We start from the raw sequence: 13,004 nt of genomic DNA, 5'->3' as shown, positions 1-13,004 counted from the left end.
AGTCATCGATTACTTGAAAGTGTTAACTGGGCCCTCTGCATTTTTTCTGGCATCTCTAACTTTTCCCAGCGTTGTGTGGAAGGAGGAGGTGATGTTTCTTCTTCCCAATCAAGTCCACTGTCAAATATTCAGATCTCATAGGATCTTATGGATAATGAATTCTCATAGAATTGTTATTTATTCTCACTTCTGTTTTTGAACAGCCTGGCATGAATTGTAGTGTTTATAAACATTGTTTTTACATCTTTTTGTCTTTTCATTTTGATTGTTAAACTATTGATCTTTCAAGGACCAGAATATAATTCAAATACATGTATCTGGGACTATGGCATTTGAACATTAAATGGCTTATTGGGTGGGGGGGGGTATAAAAATAGAAGTATCCTGTCCTGGAGCTCCAGTAAGGCTTCTCCCCACTTTCTGCGGAGGCTCTTCCTCCCCCTTTCCTTTAATACTTGAAGTGGACAAGAGGCCCATTTCTGGGAAAGGATGACAGTTCGGTTCTGTAAGCTTAGGGAAGAAGAGGGTGGTTTTCCTTCGGGGGTCTCCTCTGATGACATTGACCGATTAGGCAGCTGCCGTCTTCTCTCCCTGTCCTCACCACTTCCCACGTTCCTAGAATCTCTTTGGAATTATTGCCAGTGTCCTACACCTGGGGAACATTTGTTTTGGAGTGAACCACCAGGGCTGTGCCACCATACCAGTCACCCACGAGATCAAATGGATCGCCAAGGTGATGTTCACCTTCAGAGGTGGAAAGGCGGGAGAGGGGAGCGAGGCAGCTGGGTGCCCACGTCCCAGATGGCTGACACCGTGCCTGGTACTGGTTAGGAGGCGTAACGAGTGTAGGGCCGGGTGAGGGCATGGGTAAAAGCCATTTGGTTGAAAGAGCTAATGTGGTCTGTTTGGCATAAAAGCACAGGGCAGAGAACCCTGGGCCTGAAAACTCTACGAACTCTTTATAAGCTAGTGAGTAACATCAGATTGCTGAATGGCATTTTGGTTTCCATTTATTTAGCTCCTGGGGGTCCCACCATCGGTCCTTCTGGAAGCTCTCACCCATAGAAAGATTGAAACCCAAACTGAAGAGGTAAATGGACCTAGTGGAAATGTGCCTGCCCCCCACTGCTTGTGCCAGCAGGATGGCGGCCCCCAGGGGCGTGGGAAAATCCCTGAACCCTGCCCACCGGGCCCTGCATAATCCAGCTCCTGCCAGCATCTCCTGCTTTCACTTCCCCATCCCACGCCATCACCAGCTTTCCATGCCTCACACGAACCATGCCTTCCCTCCACACGGTCTTTGTTTCCCTCTGCTGAGACTCTTCCCTCTGTTCCATCTAGTTGACGCCTCCTCAGTTCCCAGGGGCACTTCCTCAAGGAACCTTCCCTGCTCCCCCCAACCCTACCCTACAGTACCATACGTACCTCCTTACAGCATGTGTCACTCTCAGCTTGACAACATGATTCTTCTTTCCGTGACTTATTGAATGTCCTGCCGCCCCCCCGCCCCCAAGTGTGAGCCCAGCCCACAAAAGACTGGAACTGTTTGTTTGCTCCTGGCTGTATCTCATTAAGCCCACCCCAGTGCCTGGTACTCAAGAATAGCTACTCCGTGCCCGTGTACAGGTGCGGGTAGCGTCTTCCCGCAGCACGTACCCTTCACTGGTCATCACTAAAGGCTCATTTGAAAACTTGGGGCTTTTATTTTTAAACCTCTGTAATGATGCCCCGTCCTTCTTCTCAGGTGCTATGCCCATTGACGCTAGAACTCTCTGTCTTCGCTAGAGATGCAATGGCGAAGGCTATTTATGGACGCACATTCACTTGGCTGGTCAACAAAATTAATTCCTCCATCGTGAATAAGGTTAGTCCACATCTTGGATGACTTGCTCTCACTAACATGGTCATATTGTAGAATCAGCATCCAGACTCGAAACAATGTGTGAGAATTGACGGTAAGCGCCTGCTGGGCAGGGACCGTTCTTTGCACATGGATGTTTCCAGCACCCCGCACATAGTAGGCTCACAAAAAGGCATGCTGGCGATTTTCGCAGTGTGTCCCAAAGTCGGGGACGCACAGCATTCCAAGGATGCCAGATGGCTCTAAGTGTACGCAGAAATTTTTTTTTATTTTAACAGTAGTAGATGTTTCGTGTGTATCAGAAAAAATACAACGACTCCTTTGAACTCACCCTATGGTCACATTTCCTTGGGAAGTGGAATTATTTCAATAAAAAAGGGAATTTATTCAAAGGTAGAAATTAAGGAAATGACATGAAGGGGCGAGGTATGTGGAGGTGGTGAAACTCCTGGAGGTAGGAAGCACTGGACAGCTTCGGGAGGCATTAACGCAGTGCAGGAATCCCTCAGAGATGTGGCAGGTTTGGTTCCAGACAACCGCAGTAAAGCGCATCCATACTCTTTTGGCTGGCGGAGGACCTTGCCTTCCATTTGTAAAAATGCAACACCTGTGAGGCGTAATAAAGCAAAGCACAATAAAACAAGGTGTGTTTGTACACCACTCAGGATATTCAATTGTGTCCCCTTTTTAAAAAAGAGGTATATTCTCTGTGAATAGCCATCCTTGCCTGACAGTACTTGGTCTTCTATTTAAAGTCCATTACCACCTGTCTTCCCTCCCGGATAAACATCTCCTTGACCATCTATAGGTCTTTTTTCTTCTTCTTCTTCTTCTTTGGATTGAATATGGGCTTGGGAAGCTGAGGAAGGTTGAAGTAAGGAAGTGAATCAGAAGGGGACAGTCTCACTGCTCAGGTGATGGAGGTGAAAGCTGGCATGGCTGGGATATGTGAAAGCTGCAGGCAGGAGGACTGCGCTGGGGACGTTGTTTCTTCTGTGAGCCATTGTTGGAAAGAGAAGGCATGAGCTTTCTAGCCACGTCCCAGATTTGGGGCAGCTACTGGGTTTTGAGTGTCACACAGTAAAAGAGCTAACAGTGAGCAGCGTGTGTTATTTTGACTAGGAGTTCACCAAGAAAACTGTGATTGGATTGCTGGATATCTATGGCTTTGAAGTGTTTGACAAGAATGGGTGAGTTTGTCCGTTTGTCATTATCTGTTAACCCTTGTTCTTCTTTAAGGTCTCAGTCAGGTTTAAGGCATCTCTGATGTTATTGGAATTGATTTTCCTGTCCTCAGAAATTCTCCAGATTTGCATAGCCCCTAATTCATCGATTGTCCTAGAATTGGAATAACCATAAAAAAAATGCAAATGTCTTTTAGCTTGATTCATGTGATCTATTTTGTAAATTATTTGATTAATGAGGACTTCGCTTTTTCTATATTAAAAACCATCTTTGAAAACAGTAAATATAATTTTTTTAAAAATTGGTCTACTCGCATAGCTTTAGTTACTTAAATCTTTTGCATCTCTAGTTTTGAACAGTTCTGTATAAATTACTGCAATGAAAAACTCCAGCAACTGTTAATTGAGAGCACCCTAAAAGCGGAACAGGCAGAATATGAAATGGAAGGTATAGAGGTAAACATTTTAATGTTTTCTCCTCATTTGATTTCTTAATATAGCGAAAGACGTTCACTTGAGAAACGTTGATAGTTTTTCCTGATTAATACTAAGAATTATTTTTCCCTCCTTCTCTGCTTATTTCCTGGGAAATTATTTTAATATTCAGAAAGTATTATTTTGTTAATGTCAGAGATAAACAGGTCTTGAAAAAAAATGTTGGAAAGTCAATTAAAAAGAAATCTGTTTTATACTCATTATGAGGAGTGATCAAACGATATGATGAATGTTTAAATAAAAAAGTTTATTACAATAAAAGACACATTGCCATTAATGCCCCTCAAAATACTCCCCCTCACTTCAAACACACTTATCCCATCATTCTTGCCACTTTCTGAAGCAGTTCTGGAAGTCTTCTTTCGTGAGTGTCTTTAGTTGTGCTGTCGTGGCTGCCTCGATGTCCTGAATCAGGCTGCCTCCCTTTCCTGAATCATTTTGACTTTGCGGCAGAGCCAGGAGTCACACGGTGCCAGATCCAGTGAATAAGGTGGATGAGGACATACTGTAATGATTTTATTTGACAGAAAGTGACGTATACCTGAAGTGATGTGTGACACAGAGCATTGTCATGATGGAGGATGATTTATGGCACACTTTGAAACACACCTTCTCTCAACCGTAGCTGACACCCGACTGACTGCACCAAACAAGTTGAAGCTTGTCACACAGTTACTAAGGTTCGATGCACTGCTTCCCTGTATTGAAGATCCCTGTCTTTCTGTTGGATGGCATGCAGCAGCAGCATTCACCATATTTGTTGATCACAACAGAAAGTCTTCGTGTCACACATTGCTTCTGGTAGGGCATTTCTGTCAAATAAAAACATTACAGTGTGTTCTCATCCACCTTATTCACCGGATCTGGCACCGTGAGACTTCTGACTCCTCCCCAAAGTCAAAACGATTCAGGACATCGAGGCAGCCATGACAGCGCAACTAAAGACATTCACGAAAGAGGACTTCCAAAACTGCTTCAGAAAGTGGCAAGAACGATGAGATGAGTGTGTTTGAAGCAATGAGGAGTACTTTGAGGGGGATTAATGGCAATGTGTCTTTTACTGCAATAGGTGTGTTTCTTTTTTAAATTTAAACATTCACCGTGTTTTTTGATCTCACTTCGTAAATCCTTGGAGAATTCTTTCCTCTTTGTCATTTCAGTGGGAACCAATTCGCTATTTCAACAACAAGATCATCTGTGATTTGGTAGAAGAGAGACACAAAGGAATCATTTCCATTCTGGTGAGAAAGTTAATATTGACCTAGAGCCTCCTCACACCATGTTTACAAAACATGGAAGAACTTCCCCCCAGCTTACAAGGCTCAAGAGTGGAATCCACCAGCTGATTGAAACATACAAGTTGAGGTTTTTTGCTGAATTCTTGCTCAGAGCTTTGACTGAGCTTTTCCCCTCTCATCTCAATCCACAGACCTAAATTATAGTCCATTCGGAGATAGCAAGGAAAGACCTTTGAAATGAGAGCATACATATATATCTTCCATAGACGTGGAAGGATGAGCCAGAAAATTGGGGACCTGGTTTAGGCAGGTGTTTGGGGAGGAGCTGCTTTCATGCTTGCCACCGAGCAGGAAACCAAAAAACATAAAGGAAGGCCTTCCAAAATACATCCACTGAGTCTGAATTGAGGCTCCTTGGGGTGGGCCTGTGGCCTTGTTTTGAACTGTCGTGACTTCTAAGAACACTAATGTCCTGAATCCACAGTTGTTCCAATTCAAATATCAATTTTTAAAGTAAACCCTAAGGGCCAAATGAGAAATGGTTTCCTTGCCTTGCTTTTCATTTGGGATCATCTGCACCACGGTTTGCCTCCTAAATGAAAATAACTGGTCCCTTTTTTTCTCCTGCCCTGCCCCAACCACCCCACCTAACTGCTGTGAACCCAGCATGCTAAAGCACAGCCAGTCAACTACAGGTGACTATAGTTGCCAGGAACATGGATAGCACCTGATTTCAAAGCCCAGCCTCATTGCTTGCTAGCTGTGCAACCTTAGACAGGGATCTTAACCTCTCTGAGTTCCAATTTTTTTTATCTTTAAATGGGTACAGCAATAATAGCACTTACCTCGGAGAGGAGCTATAAGGTCAAATTAAGTGAGATAAGACATGCAGAGGGCTTATAGCGATGCCTATTCCATGGTAAATATTCAGACTCTATTCATTCAACAAATACTCATCGAATGTCAGGACTGTGCCCTATGCTTTGGGACAAAGCAATGGACAAAACAGATCAAAACCCCTGCACTCAGAGATTTGAAACTCTAGCATGAAGAGACTGACAACAGAGGTTAATGGGCAAAATATGTTGGTTGTGCAATGGAGGAAAAAGAGAAGATTAGATGTGCTGGGGAGGGGGGCTCGATTTTAGGTAAGATGGTCTAGGAAGGACTCACTGAGAAAGTGACATTTGAGCAATGACCTGAAGGAGGTGAAGTCACAGGCCTTGTGGACATTGGGGAATTGCGTTCCAGGGAGCAAGGATTGACATTAAGCTGGCACATACACATTCAATGTTCATGTGAGTTGCTAGACCAGTATTTTTAAATATTTTGGTAATAAATACTTGTCTCCATTTGGTTTTCCGTAGATGAGACCAGAAATCATAGAAATGCTACTTTATAGGAGTTGTCTCACCAATCTTAACCCAGGTTTTTTGTTTTTGTTGTTGTTTTTGAATATATATATATACACACATATATATGTATACTTAATTGTAGTTGACATTCAATATTATTCAACTTCAGCTTAGGTATAGAGCATAGTGGGCAGGCATCTACAGTCCATGAAGTTGTTGCTTTTGCTTTAATAAAAGCTACAGTGTTGATTGATTCATCCTTAATTAAGATGGTCAATTAAATGTTGTCACTGTCAAAGACCCACAGTAGGAAATAGAAAGGCACAGCTTGAGGAATATGAAAGGTTAGACTCAAGTGGTTTTATAAGTTGCTTTCCATGAAAGCTTTGTTCCTAGTAAAAGGGCATTTGTTCTTGGCCAGCAACGAGTAGTTAAGAAAAAATGAGGTCTAGTTTTACATTGGCTGCTCATGGAAGCTGTGGAGTGTCCTTGAGAAGACTTTGGCAATGTGCGTCAGATGGATGGGAGAATTGACTTTTCATAGAGAGATTCACCAGAATCTCTCTGGTTCCATGGTCCTCTTATCAAATCTGAAAAGCTGAGCACATGTGATGGATTAGTCACCGTACCCTGAAATGTTCACCTGAACTTGTATGAGATGACGGTATTTTAGTCCAATACATTCTGCCACAGGTGGTGAAAGCATTTAAACTTGGAATTGATGGAGTGTGGTGCTAGGGATTGAGGCTTCCCTTTTTCTTTTTGTTTCTCTCTCTGTGTCTCTCTCTCTCTATCTCTCTCAGTGTCAGGTGTACAAAGCAATGTGACAGTTAGACATTTACACCCCTCACAAAATGATAACTCCCTCCCCCAGTCTACTACCCCTCTGATAGTGTGTGTAGCTGTTACCGTTCCATTGACTCTATTTCCTATACAGTACACATCTCTTTTTCTTTTCAAGGATGAAGAATGCATTCGTCCTGGTCCTGCTACAGACTTGAGTTTCCTTGAGAAATTGGAAGAGAAAGTGGGCAAGCACGCACACTTCCGCACGTATATATCTCATTTGACAAGTTGTTGCATGGAGGAAGATCACTGTATATTCATCCATTTTCTTGGGGCAGAGCTCCCCAAGAGTACATTATGAGGCACCAAATCATATCAGCAAATCCTCGAATAATGTCATTTTGTTATATCATTGATAAGATGGTATAGGAGCTTAACTCTTGAAAATTATGAATCACTAGAATCTGAAAAATATTTAATGAGTATTTTAGTCTCAACGTCATAAGGATATAAAGTAGTAAAATTATTTCTTAGTTATCACCTAGAAAAATGGAAATTACTTCGTTGTACAAATAAATGTGATTCTGTGGTTCACGTGCATTTTTATTCCTCGGAGCTTAGGAGAAGGAAGGGTGTAACTTGAGGGAGACCTTGACCTATCGTCAGATGAAATAGGCAGCACTGCTTCCTGGGAGCTGCTGTATGTGGTTAGATTTCAGTGCTGGCCTTCAGTAGATTATCATGGTCTTAAACACCTTGTCCAAAATCTCTCTCTTTTGGTTTTATATATCAGTGCATTTTGTTACTGTAAAGTAGAAAGGTTCAGCTCATGTCTATTTTTTGTCTTTCTGTAGCCGGAGGCTGGCGGGTCCAAAGGGCCGAAAGAGGATTGGCTTGATGGAGTTCCAACTCTTCCACTATGCGGGAGTGGTCACATACTGCACCAAAGGTGAGTGCCCTGGGGGCACAGGTCTCACCATGCAGGAGCCTCTGTGTCCACTGAAAAAATGCTGCACGTCCATCTCCGACGTTCCCTAGCTCCACATGCAAGCGTGCCATCTGAAAGGTCTTTTTAAATGTATTTACTGTGTGTGTGTGAGTATCCCTTTGAGACAATTCACATATATTTCACCCATTTAAAGTGTACAATTCAACAGTTTTTAGTATATTCACTATATAGTTGTGCAATCATCACCACAGTCAATTTTAGACATTTTCATCACCCCAAAGAGAAACCCTATACACGTTAGCAGTCACTCCCCATTTTCTTCCAACCTCATCCCCTAACAGCCCTAGGCAACAAACCAATCTACTTTGTCTCTATAGATTTGCCTATTCTGGATAGTCTTTATAAATGGAAACATACAGTATGTGACCTTTTGTGTCTGACTTCTTTCACTTTGCCTGTTTTCAAGATTCATGCATGGTGTCTTTCCTTTTTATTGCCAAATAATATTCCACTGTGTGGATAGACCGCTTGTGTTTATCCACTCATCAGTTGATGGGCATTGAGGTTGTTGACACGTTTTGGCTGTTATGAATAATGCTGCTATGAATGTGCCTGTGTATGTTTTTATGTGGGACATACAAGGTTTGACAAGTAAGTTCATGAACTTGTTGTGACAATGTTCCTAACCTTTTTTGAAATCAGAGGGATCATTCATTATGAATTTGTATAAATAAATGGTATAAAATACCACTTCAGACCAACTGGACAAACAGTTAACCAATTTTACTATTTGGAAGTAATGAAAAGGCTGCGTGAAAAAGTTAGACGACCTGAACTTTTCACCAACAATTCATGGCTCTCACAACACGACAATGCACCAGCTCACACAGCACTGTCTGTGAGGGAGTTTTTAGCCAGTAAACAAATAACTGTATTGGAACACCCTCCCTGCTCACCTGATCTGGCCCCAATGACTTCTTTCTTTACCCGAAGATAAAGGAAATATTGAAAGGAAGACATTTTGATGACATTCAGGACATCAAGGGTAATATGACAACAGCTCTGATGGCCATTCCAGCAAAAGAGTTCCAAAATTGCTTTGAAGGGTGGACTAGGTGCTGGTGTCAGTGCATAGCTTCCCAAGGGGGGTACTTGGAAGGTGACTGTGCTGATATTCAGTAATGAGGTGTGTAGCACTTTTCTAGGATGAGTTCGCCAACTTAATTGTCATACCGTGGATGTTTCCATTTCTCTTGTGGAATTGCTGGTTGTAGGGTAACTCTATGCTGAACCTCTTGAGAATCTGACAGATTATTTCCAAAGCGGTTGTACCATTTTACATTCCCACCAGCAGTGGATGAGATTTCCAGCTTCTCTACATCCTTCTTATTGTCTATTGATTCCAGCCATCCTAGTGGGTCTGAAGTGGTATTTTGATCTGCATTTCCCTAATAACTAATAATGCTGAACATCTTTTCATGTGTTTATTGGCCTTTTCATATCTTCCTTGGAGAATCGTCTACTCAGATCCTATGCCCATTAAAAAAATTTTTTTTATTGAGTTGTAAGAGTTCTTCATAAATTCTGGATATAAGTCCCTTATTAGCTATATGATTTGCAAATATTTTCACCAATCTGTGGTTTGTCTTTTCTCTTTCTTGATGGTTTCCTTTGAAGCATAGAATTTCTTAATTTTTATGAAGTTTACTTTACCTTTTTCTACTTAATATAGTGTTTTCAAGGTTCATGCCTGTTGTTACTCTGTTTTATTACCAAGTAGTATTCCATTGCCTGGATACATCACATTTTATCTATCCATTCATTAATTGATAGGCATTTGGGTAGTTTACACATTTTGGCTACTATGAAGAATGCTGCTGTGAGCATTTTCTTTCAAAATATTTTAAAAACATTTTCTTTGTCACTTCTGATTTAGGTTCTTATTTAGAAATCAGTTTATGTCTCTAAGAATCTTTAAAAAGAAATATAACGTTATAATATTATGTTTTTTCCCTTAAAAAAAGAGGGGTATAAAACAGAAAAATTTTAAACAGGACAAATCTTTCTAGTCATATAATCTATTGATTTTTGTTTAAAGATAAAAGTAATACACGTGTAAGGTTAAAAATTGCTGACAGTAGAGAATAGCACAAAAAGAAAATTAAAAGCCCTTTGCACTCTTAGTCTCCTCTGAAGTAACCACAAGAACCAACAATGTCTTGTTATTTTGTGTTTTGTATTTTGCTTTTTTTAAATGAATGAATATTGGAGATCATTTGGATTCCAAATAACATTAATTGAGCACTTATCTGGGCCAGGCACTGTCCCAAGTGCTTTAGCTCTCTCTGCTGTTCACTACAACCTCACAAAACCTGCTGAGGTGGAGAGCATTATTATCCCCCTTTTAATCTATGAGGCAACTGAGCTCAGAGAAGTTGAGTAACTTGCCCAAGTTCACACAGCTAGTAAGGGGCAGAGCTGGGGTGCCAACTCAGGTCTTTTGCTTCCAGATCTACGCCAGCTCTCCAGGGAATGCAGATGCTACCACATTTCTTTTGAAAAGCTACAGGCACTCCCCATAGTCATCTATTTGATAGCCACTCGTTTCCAACTTTGTCTCTTATAAACACTGCTACATTTGACATCTTTGTATATTTCACTTGGCCAATATGTGCACATTATATACATAGGATAAATTCCCAGAAGTGGCATTGTTGGGTGAAATGTTCTGTTAAAGTTAGTTTTGATCACTTCTGGGTGTATACCCCAAAGAATGGAAAGCAGGGGCACGAACAGGTATTTGTACACCCATGTATTTAGCGGCATGATTCACAACAGCCAAAATGTGAAAGCAACCCAGGTTTCCATTGATAGATGAATGGATAAACAAAATGTGTGTTAAAAAAAATAGAACATTTTTCAGCCATGAAAAGGAGGGAAGTGCTAACACGTGCTACAACATGAATGAACCGTGAAAACATTATGCTAAGTGAAATAAGCCAGGCACATAAAGGATAAATACTGTACCATTTCACTTATAAGAAGTGCCTAGAGTAGTCATATTTATAGAGACAGAAAGTAGTGATGTTTAGGGGCTGCTGGGGGATGGAGAGTTAGTGTTTAAGGGGTACGGAGTTTCAGCCTGGGAAGATAAGTGTTCTGAAGATGGGTAGTGGTGATGGTCACACAGTAATGTTGAATTCACTTAATGCCACCGAACTATATACTTAAAAATAGTTAAAAAGGTAAATTTTATATTATGTACATTATACCCCAATAAAAATGTTTGGGGAGGTGGCCAGTTAGCTCAGTTGGTGGGAGTGTGGTGCTGATGGCACCAAGGTTGCCGGTTTGATCCCCACATGGGCCACTGTGAGTTGCACCCTCCTTTTAAAAAAAAGAAAGTTTTGATAGCTCAAAATTGTCATCTAGAAAGGTTGTATCTTAAACATCATTGATGCATGTCTTTTTTAGCTGGTTTTGACTTTATCATGCCATTTAGTTGTTAATTTAACTAACTGATTAGGTTTTAAGTGAGAACTTTAAACCAAGTTTTAACATTGGAATTGACATGTGTTCCTTTGTATGAAGATGCCATAGGGTACCACAAATCCTGGTATTCGAATTTGATTTTCTTAATGATGGGCCTGATTTTCTCCTCTGTCTGCATGGTCTCACCTGGTGGCCCTTGAGTTCAGTGCCCTATCCATTGTTTTGATGTCTTTCATTGTATGTGTAGTTCTTTGCTACTGGACTAGGCCCCTGTACAATACTCAGTGTAAAGGCTGTGTATTCATATGGTAGCTTATTGGGATTTAGAATATACTGTGTGTGTCATAAGCTTGGTTCTGAGGATCTGGTTCTCAATCAGAGATGGGGTTACCCCCCAGGGATACTGGCAATGTCTAGAAACATTTGAGGTCAGATAATTAAGTTTGTGAACTCATCCTAGAAAAAGTGCTACATACCTCATTGCTGAATATCACTATGGTCATCTTTGAAGGATTCCCCTTGGGAAGCTATGCACTGACGCCAATGCCTAGTCCACCCTTCAAAGCAATTTTGGAACTCTTTTTCTGGAATGGCCATCAGAGCTGTCGTCGTATTACCCTTGATGTCCTGAATGTCATCAAAATGTCTTCCTTTTGATATTTCCTTTAGCTTTGGGTAAAGAAAGGAGTCATTGGGGGCCAGATCAGGAGTAGTGAGGGTGTTCCAATACCCTCACTACCAGTTTGTTTCCTGGCTAAAAACTCCCTCACAGACAGTGCCGTGTGAGCTGGGGCATTGTCGTGATGCAAGAACCATGAATTGTTGGTGAAAAGTTCAGGTCGTCTAACTTTTTCACGCAGCCTTTTCAACACTTCCAAATAGTAAACTTGGTGAACTGTTTGTCCAGTTGGTACAAATTCATAATGAATAATCCCTTTGGTATCAAAAAAGGTTAGCAACATCGTTGCAACAAGTTAGTGAACTTAATTGTCAGAGCACGTATATGATTGTCACAACTGGAGAAGGTGCTACCGGTCCCACAACAAAGAATTATCCAGTCCCAAATGTCGTAGTGCCAAGGCTGAGAATTCCCATCTAATACTAAGAGATGATTTTTAGGATTTCCCTTTGCTATCCATTGGGATGGAATTGCATTTTTAAAGCAAAGCCATTGATACACAATTTTTTTACTTGATGTTTTGTAGGATTCTTGGAAAAAAACAACGATATCCTCTACAGACATCTGAAAGAGGTAAGTCTGAAACTTAGCTACATGTGTTTCTGATGAGTATAAGATATCACCCATGACACTGATTTTAGGGTAGATTGGCCTTCTGGATTTTTCTCTTATCTGAGTTATGTTAGAATTCCAGCATGTCATGGCCGGAACAGCCATTTAAGATCATCTGTAGGAACCTTTCACTCAATAAACCCATTCAAGTGTATGTGGTGCCCCTCCCGTGTGCCAGACACTGGGCTAGCTCTGGAGTTTCAGAGGTGAACATGGGGCTTTCCATTGTGTGGTGTGCAGGGTGGAGGGAGAATAGTGGCCAAGAATAAATATAAACGTACACAAATAAGTTATCCCTCACCTCAGTGAAAAGTGCTATGAAGAAAATAAGGCACTGTGGTTGAGGGAGACAT

General features: G+C 41.2%; 1 protein-coding gene across 1 annotated transcript in view; it reads left to right on the top strand.

Moving 5' to 3' along the window:
• The first annotated feature begins 1,022 nt into the window (after positions 1 to 1,022).
• MYO1H (myosin IH) overlaps positions 1,023 to 13,004 on the top strand; it is a 38,683-nt gene continuing 26,701 nt past the window's right edge. The window contains exons 1-5 of the mRNA XM_081036549.1: positions 1,023 to 1,090; positions 1,745 to 1,864; positions 7,095 to 7,186; positions 7,774 to 7,868; positions 12,566 to 12,612. Of these exons, the coding sequence (XP_080892675.1) occupies positions 1,793 to 1,864; positions 7,095 to 7,186; positions 7,774 to 7,868; positions 12,566 to 12,612 (306 nt within the window). The 5' untranslated portion in view covers positions 1,023 to 1,090; positions 1,745 to 1,792. The remainder of the gene's footprint in view (positions 1,091 to 1,744; positions 1,865 to 7,094; positions 7,187 to 7,773; positions 7,869 to 12,565; positions 12,613 to 13,004) is intronic.

The sequence above is a fragment of the Rhinolophus hipposideros genome (assembly GCF_964194185.1).
Source record: "Rhinolophus hipposideros genome assembly, chromosome: 24".
In the NCBI taxonomy this organism is placed as follows: Eukaryota; Metazoa; Chordata; class Mammalia; order Chiroptera; family Rhinolophidae; genus Rhinolophus; species Rhinolophus hipposideros.
Note: the sequence above shows the minus strand (reverse complement) of the source record. Positions and strands in the feature narration are given on the sequence as shown.